Source organism: Salvia miltiorrhiza, chromosome 3 (assembly GCF_028751815.1).
Source record: "Salvia miltiorrhiza cultivar Shanhuang (shh) chromosome 3, IMPLAD_Smil_shh, whole genome shotgun sequence".
Lineage (NCBI taxonomy): Eukaryota > Viridiplantae > Streptophyta > Magnoliopsida > Lamiales > Lamiaceae > Salvia > Salvia miltiorrhiza.
In genome coordinates this window covers 42,802,042-42,810,999 of record NC_080389.1, presented here as the reverse complement: position 1 = coordinate 42,810,999, position 8,958 = coordinate 42,802,042, and the positions used below count along the sequence as shown (strand labels likewise).

Sequence of the window (8,958 nt, the reverse complement as noted above, 5' to 3'; positions counted from 1 at the left end):
GTCTTCATTATTGGGACGGAGGGAGTATAATTTTGAACTTAAAATATATATATATATATATATATATATATATATATATATATAATTTTGGAAAAATAATTATGTATAATATGAGACATCTAGATATCAATGATTAGGGTATTGACCAATAGCTTTCCCTAGAATATAGTAAGTGATAAAATAAACTTCCATCGATCATATTTGGCATGCTCTTATAATGTACCTTTATTATATGTAAAACTCTAAATTTGTTCCTCCCTCTGTCTCTCTCTCTCTAAACATCTTCCTCAACCTTTCCTTTCTCCCCACTTGATTCTTCTTGTTTTCTATTCGCTCTAGGTTTGAATATATTGCGCCTCGCTTTCCTACCTCACTTATAATACATTTCTTTCATTTTTTATACTGTTTTTGCTGTTCCAATATTATTATTATTTTTCTTGGTTTCCTGTTTCCTTCTCTGCTCTAGTGTATGTAGTATGGCTGGTTTAGATTTAAGCTCAGCTTCCCACTTCGTCTCTCCGCTCCACCGCCCCAACCTCCACCTCCACCGCCCCCCTGAATCCGACGATATCGACTCCAACCCCAAGCAGTTCTCCGGCGACAACTCCGACCTCGCCACCTCCGCCGGCGAGGCGGCGGCCCGCCGCCAGCGCGGCCGCCCCGCCGGCTCGAAGAACAAGCCGAAGCCGCCCGTGATCATCACGCGCGAGAGCGCCAACACCCTCCGCGCCCACATACTGGAGGTGGCCAGCGGCTGCGACGTCTTCGAGGCCGTCGCCGCCTACGCCACCAGGCGGCAGCGCGGGATCTGCATTCTCAGCGGCACCGGCACCGTCACCAACGTCAGCCTCCGGCAGCCGGCCTCCGCGGGGAGCGTCGCCTCGCTCCACGGCCGCTTCGAGATCCTGTCCCTGTCTGGCTCGTTCCTGCCCCCGCCGGCGCCGCCGGGCGCCACCAGCCTCACGATATACCTAGCCGGCGGGCAGGGGCAGGTCGTGGGCGGGAATGTGGTGGGGGCGCTGATGGCGTCGGGGCCGGTCATCATCATAGCGGCGTCGTTCACCAACGTGGCCTACGAGCGGCTGCCGTTGGAGGAGGAGGAGGAGCCCGGAGTTCAGATGCAGCCGCCCGAGGGAGGGATTCAGTTCCCTGATCCCTCCCTCGGGCTGCCTTTCTTCAACGGGCAGCTCCCCGTTGACGGTGCATGGGCGGCTGCCCGCCCGCCGCCGTATTAGGGTTAATAAGGTGAGATTCTATCATGTCATCGTCGTCGATCGTCTCTGTACATTTGCTTCATCATCAAATTGTTTCCTGCTTTTCAACCCTTAATTAATTTAGGCCTTGCTGTCATTTGTGGTTTGACAAAGAGAAAAAAAAAAGAGATTTGGATGAGTTGAGAAAATTAGTTTTGGGGTATAGACTTTGAGACCATTAATTAATTTCTTAAGTTAATGCAACTTGTTCAGCGCGGCTCTGAATTATTATTATAATTAAATTGTCTTCACCTAAACTATCTGCTAAAAGATTACACAAGGTTGGTTAATTAATTGATTGCGTCGTTTATAACTATGAAAATGATTGTATTAATGTGCAAGTATTGGAATGAGCCAATTTTGAAATAAACTATACATCCTTTCAATACAGAAATGAATAAAAACGGAACCAAATTCCGATACTGGATATGACTCTTGAGCCGGCCCCATATGGCTACCTGATAATAAATTTGAGTAGTGCAGAAATAATTTGTATTAGGGTACTATTTGGATCAATTTGATCCAGATCAAATATAATAAATATTAAATTTTTAATATAAAAATATATTGTTACCCTTTATATATTTTTTATGTCATAATTTTAATATAATTATATATTGGGAATAAAAAATTTATTAAATGTTTGTATTTTCATTAAGAATTTTGACTGATTATATATATATATATATATATATATATATATATATATATATAATGAATAATAATTTATCATTAAGTGGATATTTTTATTTTTTTAAATGATAATTTATTTTAATTAAAATATATACTTTTCCAGCTTCAATTTTTAGAAATATGTTAAAATATTTAAAGTAAATTAAATTATATATAATTCAAATTGAACATAATTGTGTGTGTGTGTATAGGGTTAGGTTCTATGGAGATTTTTTTTTTTTTTTTTTTTTTTCTGAAAGTTAGGAACGTAGAACATGTCAATAGTTTTTTTATGAAGATAGCAATAATTTTATTGAACGTTTGGGGATCGTATCTTGGTGTGCGAAATTTTAAACAAATACATATTTTCAACAAATATGTCTGTTCATAAAAAATTATTGACATATTCATCATAATTATTGATATATTCATCAAAATCTGAACACGAGATTTATGATCAATGGATGATATTGTTTCTCACTTCTTTAAATATTTGTCTTTGTCAATAGAATTTTTACATATATATATATATATATATATATATATAGGGGTAGATTATATTTTTCGAGAGAATGGAGAATAACGAATAAATCTATAAATTTTACGAATAGATCATTATAAACTAATGAATAGATGTATTCAGTAAAATACAGTAAATATAGTGAAAATCTCGTCCCTCTCCGGATTCGAATCCAGGCCAAAATCTTATTCATACGATATATTGATTTATTAATCAAAATTATAGACTTATTCGTTTTTTTTTCACGCATTCTCCATTCTCAAAATTTTTAGTATTCTTCATGGATTTTCTCCCTATATATATAATGGTAAACATTTTACTAAGGTTATTTAAAATAAAACATATTTTTATTTTCAATATTATGACCACATTGTTCTCGTTGACCCGGATCAATTAGATTCAAATAGATTTCCCTTTTATTAATTGTTACCAAATATATTTCCTTTCTAGTTCTAGCCTTATCCGTTTGTTTCATAGGTTGTCCTAATTTTTTTATATTAGTTTGTCAACAACATAATTAAACATATTAATTATTAGTGAAATAGAATATTTTTTCTTTTAGCTTTTTTTTTATTACTATTATGTTGAACATACTATGAGCTAAATGTTCTTAAAAAAATGAGTTTATGGCAAAAAAAAAAATTACAATAATTTTGAAAAAAATTGTAATTTTCATATGAACTTTCAATTAAACTAAAAAAAATACATAAATTTATATTTTTTGTTGTAATTTTGGGTTTGACTTTCGACGATTTAGTTGATAATCGAAATCAAGTCAAATATATTAAATTTTTGCCTTATTAGACCTCCGAGATTCTAAATACTCATCATCATCAGAAGTTAGACCAACATAGGTGAACTTTCGACTGCCAACTAAGCTTTAATTTTTGCTGAAAGTCAAACTCAGGAGAAAATTATAACTGAAATATAAATTCATGTATTTTTTGGCTTAATTGAAATTCAGGTGAAAAGTACAATTTTTTTCAAAGTTCGTGTATTTTTTGACGAAGGATCTGAGCTTCAAATATTCCATAAGTGTGGCTTTATATATTTTGTCAATGGTCTAAGAGAGGCATTTTAATTTATTAATTTCAAAAACACATATATAATTCATCAAATGAAAAATTAAGTTAAATGCTTTGATAAAATAAAATACGGATTGAAATATACTCCCTCCGTCCCCAAAATAAGTTCTTCTTTGGGGACGGCACAGGTTTTAAGGAAAATGATAAAGTGTATTGATAGTGGAAAAAAAGGTGGGGTAGTTGTCCAAAAATAGAAAGAAAGAAAGAGGAACTTATTTGGGGGACGTCCCAAAATGGAAAAAGAGAAACTTATTTCAGGGACGGAGGGAGTATATAATAATTAAAATAATAATGAACCATGCATGCATGTTGACTCTAGCGATGGACGGTTCTAAAGGCCAAGCACCTTCGGCTGCCGTTCGATCAATTTTTTTATTACCTATATATATATATATATATATATATATATTAATTTTATCAGATCATGTGTAATTTTAAATAATTATTTCAAGATTCAACATGTACCCTTTTTTTTTACTAAAACTTTATTAGAATCATTCGGTGAAATTTTGTCCGATCATTATTAAATTTCTAGGTCCGTCCCTATATATATATATATATATATATATATATATATATATATATATATATATATATATATATATATATACAGAGGGGCGCGCTCCAGTGAGACCCTTTATTTTTTGTGTAACATGAGGACAATGAATAAGACATATAATATTAATGAACAAGACGTATTTCTAACGAAAAATAAAATTTAAAAAATTGGTAATGAATAAGACATATATATTGATGAACAAGGCAGTATATACTGATGAACAATGCAGTATATACTGATGAATAACAAAATTTAAAATATTCTGCTCCCTCCAGGATTCGAACCCTGCAAAAAAAAAAATCACCCTGCAGATACAATATTAGTCATATGATTGATAAAATAAACGCACCAGATCATGCCCTAGATCTCACTAAATTTAGGGGGTCTTATTGGAGTGGCCCCTATATTGTTAACGGATCAATACATGCAGATGCAAAAGTACTTGTTTGGGAATTAGGTCAAGGAAGGGATGGAATGATTGAAGCTTCGACTAGTTTCATTCTGTACATATATAGTAGTACTATATTTTGGATTAAAAACCCTTAACCTAAATTCATTTATCTCGTTTCATTCTGTACATATATAGTAGTACTATATTTTGGATTAAAAACCCTTAACCTAAATTCATTTATCTCTCGTAGCATCAGGAGTGATTTGCATCGTCATAATAAAAACAAATATCCAGTTATTGTATTGTAAATAGTGTTTAAATTTTAATTTGACAGTACTATCAAATACGGTAATGTGTCTTTATGTTTAATGTGATTTTGTAGACGAAATTATGAGTCTGGCACGGAAAGCATATGATGTTTAACTAGGATAAATGGAGCTTTAATTTTGCTATTTTATTTCCTTGAGCATCCGCATCGCTCTGCACGATGCGGCCTACTCGAATAGAGGCAGCATCATGTAGGGCGATGCAGCTCCTTCCTACTCGAGGGATGCATGATAGAACGGGTAGGGGGGAATTGTGGCTTTATGCGGGCGCGTGCTGCACGTGCTGAATTATATATAAAAAAAATCAAATTTAAAAGATCATACGGTTTTTGGCATTTTTCAATTTTTTTTTAAATCGGTCCATTTGACCATTGACATTCCCCCCCCCCCCCCCCTTTTTCTCTTCCTTAATTTATGCCATTTTAATTATGTTTTTAAGTTCTTTTTTTAATGTAATTTTTAGAATTTTTTATTTTAATGAAAATTTAATTATTAGTAAAATGTGTTATTTAAATTTGAGCAATTAAAATTAAATAAAAAGCATACAAATCAAAATTAAAAAAATCAAATAGGCGATGTAATCCCAGTGCGGCCTCCTTACTCAATGTGATTCCCTCCTATCAAGTAGGCTGTCATGTAATTTCAATGCGGATGCTCTTATATCATATACATATTTTAGAGTGGACTCTAAAAATGTTCAAATTAAAATAATAAAAATAAAAATTACTTATCATTTTACATTTCACATAAAAAAGATAAAAATTATTCACTAATTTTTTAATTGTGAATTCAAGTTTTTGGCTTCAAATTCACAATCAAGACTTTAATTGTAAATTTTAGCATTAAAACTCGAATTCACAAGCAAGATTATTCATATTTATAAATTGTGACTTTAAAACTCAAATTTACATAACCAATCTATTTTCGAATTGTGAATTCTAGTTTTAAAACTCGAATTCACATAAAAGACTATTCGTAGTTGTGAATTGTAACTTTAAACTTGAATTCACAATTTTCTAAATCATGAATCGTGAAATCAAATGCAGAAGTGACACACACAAAAAAAGCAAATGAAAAGGCAGCAAGCTAAAGAATTGAACAAGAGACTCAGGCTGCGCATTTGCTAGCAATGGATCTTTCAATACTGACTCAAAAGTCAATCATGATACAACTGAGATAAATGAAATTTCCTAAAACGAACAAATCCAATGGAAAAAGATATGAATCTTTTATAACCTTTAACTAAGGGGTGGTAGTCACAAAAAAGTTAATCTGTTAAGTACAGTTTAACAAATTAAAAATATCAGCAAATAATTTGAACCAAGCAGGTGTAGTATCAATAGGGATGGAGTAGTTGCATAAAGGTGAAATTCCAATTCGTTTTTCGGCTGAACCTAATTGGAATTCGGATCGCCGTTCGACAAAACGGCGTTATAATCAGAGAACTCCAAAGCTCTTGACTCAGCTCACTCACCGATGAGACGCCGCGAAATCGACAGGAGCAGACTGATCGCTTTGAGCATCACTTATTTGGAGTGGTAATTATCGACGAAGACGATCTCGTGGAGCTCCGTGCCTGCTTCGAATTTGGATTCGATTTTGATTACACGGATTTGGATTCGAAGCTAGGAGGCGGCGGTGGTTAATAGGGATGTGAATCGGGCCAACCCATCGGATTTCGGGGCAACTTTATTGAGTTGTCAGATTATTTGAGTGCAGGTTAATCGAGTTGAAATTTTTTCAGGTTAGAAATTTTCAAACCTAACTCTGAATGTTTCGAGTTTCGAGCTAGTCCATCGAACTAGTCGGCTCAAAAATTTATTAAAAAAAAATTAACTAATATATATATCTTGTAATTACAAATAAATACACGCATAAATAACTTATATTTCATCATAGAGTTACATAATATCTAATATGCAACTCTTATAGATATAAATATGCACATACTTTTGTTAAATGATTATCATTTTCTAATTTTTACATATAAATATTTTACATTAAATATTGGCTTAAAACACAGATAAGTGAAATGATGAGTATAACTTTTTAATATTGAAACAAAATATATTTCACAAACTTTTGGGAGAAAAAATCTTATTATTCTATTTTTTAAAAGCAAAGCAATGAAGTTGAAAATCAAATAACGCGAAAAAATTTCATATAATCAAGCGAAGACATTGTTTTTGGTCAGCCTATAAGGTTTAGGCTATTTTCAGGCCAACTCTATTATACGTCGGCTATTCGGTTACAGACTATTTAAAATGTAATTTTATCGAGTTGAAAATTTTCAGTCTTAATTCTTTTGAATTGTTAATTGGACTAGGTCACAGATTTTGAACCGATTGACATTTTTGGCGATGGATACCATCACTGCGATCAGTGAATTAAAGTGCTACTGCATCGAGGATGAGCTTCGAATTCATGGTGGAGAAAAAGAGAGAAAAAAGAAATCGGCGAATAGAGAAGAAAGAGTGTATTGAAAAATTAATATAGGAGCATAATTGTATTTTTATTTAAAATTTGATTAATTATTAAGTTAATTTTATCTTAATATATATTTTTTATTTTTATTATATCAAATTGGGTAGTTTTATACATTAACCCTATATTTTATTACCTACAACAAGCTTTAAGTTACTGCGTGAGCAAGGTAGGTTTCACCAATAAATTTAAATATCTGAGTGCTGCTCTATAAAATAAAATAATAGACGTCATCACTAAGTATAAATTGCACAATGGCTCATTATTATAAATTAATTTTCTGTTTGTTCCTGCCGTAATTTTTTGGCTGAGCTTATAAGCTCCTCAAAACAGCTTATAAGTTGTTTAAGAGCTTATAAGCCACTTCAAAGTGTTTGGCAAAATAAGCTCCTCAACAGCTTATAAGCTTCAAAAATAAGCTCCAAGAGCTTATAAGCTCCCCAAAAAATAAGTTCCTCTACCCCAACTTATTTTTTTATAATCTCATATGCAACAATCTTTTTACAAATATTCTTCAACTATAATTTATTAGTTCCATCATATATCATTTAAGTTTATTTTTCTTCGATTTTCTCTCTAAAAAAATATTTTCTCTCTCTAGCAAAAAAATTCTCTCTCTAGCTTATAAGCTCAATTATCCAAACACTTTGACAACTTATAAGCTCTTAAAAATTACATCTTATAAGCTCTTGAAACATCTTATAAGCTCCAAGAGCTTATAAGCTCTTTAAAATAAGCTTTGCCAAACACCCTCTAGTCCATTGTCAGCAGTTTTGATATGCAGGGTTTTGCAGAAAAATTAAACACTAGCCTGTCTGTCGTATTGAATAATTGTGATGTACATAATTCTTTTTTGGTAGTTACAGAAGTGCATTTTCTCAATATTTTATGGTTAAATTTCCTGCCACTCTGAAAATGGTGGCTAATAAATTGTCCAGGTTCAACCTACATTGGACTGGAATTGCCATTTATTTTGGTGAGTATTTTAGTGAATAATCTCATCCACGTACACATCTTTAAAAGAATAGGTGGCTAAGATTTTTCAGCACTATTTAACTAATTAATGGGTGTTGATTTTATAATAATAAGGGTATGCTAGCTAATTTAATTTTTTCGCCCGGTCCAGACTTTCTTATGTGATATAAAAAAAAGGGTCAAAATTTAAAATACCCACCTTCATAACTTATCTATCAAAAATACCCACTTTCACAAAACACAAATCAACCATACCCGATTCATGATTAATGACAAAACTACCCTTCAACCAATTCTCAACAAATCCATCCTCAAACCACTTCATGTTCAAATTATCAAAATTCAATTAAGACATAATCAGGCCCAACATGCTTCCGTACAACTTCGAAATAATTCAAATCATAGATCAACAGTATACCTTTCGTCGACTGGTCACCTTCCGGAGCTTTTATCGCGTTTTACGGACTTCTTGCCTCCTCGGCCTTCGTCCAACCACCCACTCGCAAGTGATGGTTGCAACCTTCTCCCTTCACTGTGTTCCGGCTCTCGCCGGATGGTCACCTTCAGGAATCAGTTTCCCTCCTTCACTGTGTCTCGACGTCAAATATTTTTGTTGAAAAATGAAAAGAAAATATTTTTACTAAACCGGAATAGTTGGACAAAAACTAAGTGTTTATAGAGGAATTATATAAT

General features: G+C 33.0%; 1 protein-coding gene across 3 annotated transcripts; it reads left to right on the top strand.

Moving 5' to 3' along the window:
• Nucleotides 1-241: 241 nt before the first annotated feature.
• LOC131015877 (AT-hook motif nuclear-localized protein 23-like) lies at nucleotides 242-7,382 on the top strand. 3 transcript variants are annotated; one of them, XR_009098708.1, is made up of 3 exons: nucleotides 242-1,245; nucleotides 6,248-6,550; nucleotides 7,133-7,382. XR_009098708.1 is itself a non-coding variant. In XM_057944322.1 (2 exons), exon 1 carries the CDS (start codon nucleotides 477-479, stop codon nucleotides 1,233-1,235), a length of 759 nt encoding a protein of 252 aa, XP_057800305.1. In that variant the 5' UTR covers nucleotides 242-476; the 3' UTR covers nucleotides 1,236-1,245; nucleotides 7,133-7,382. The 3 variants fall into 3 exon arrangements, 1 of the variants encoding a protein (XP_057800305.1); XR_009098707.1 differs by having other exon boundaries at nucleotides 6,135-6,550; XM_057944322.1 differs by lacking the exon at nucleotides 6,248-6,550.
• The last annotated feature ends 1,576 nt before the right edge of the window (nucleotides 7,383-8,958 follow it).

Excerpts from the sequence above, each read along its gene's own strand:
- LOC131015877 (XM_057944322.1), top strand. The coding sequence starts at position 477 with ATGGCTGGTTTAGATTTAAGCTCAGCTTCCCACTTCGTCTCTCCGCTC.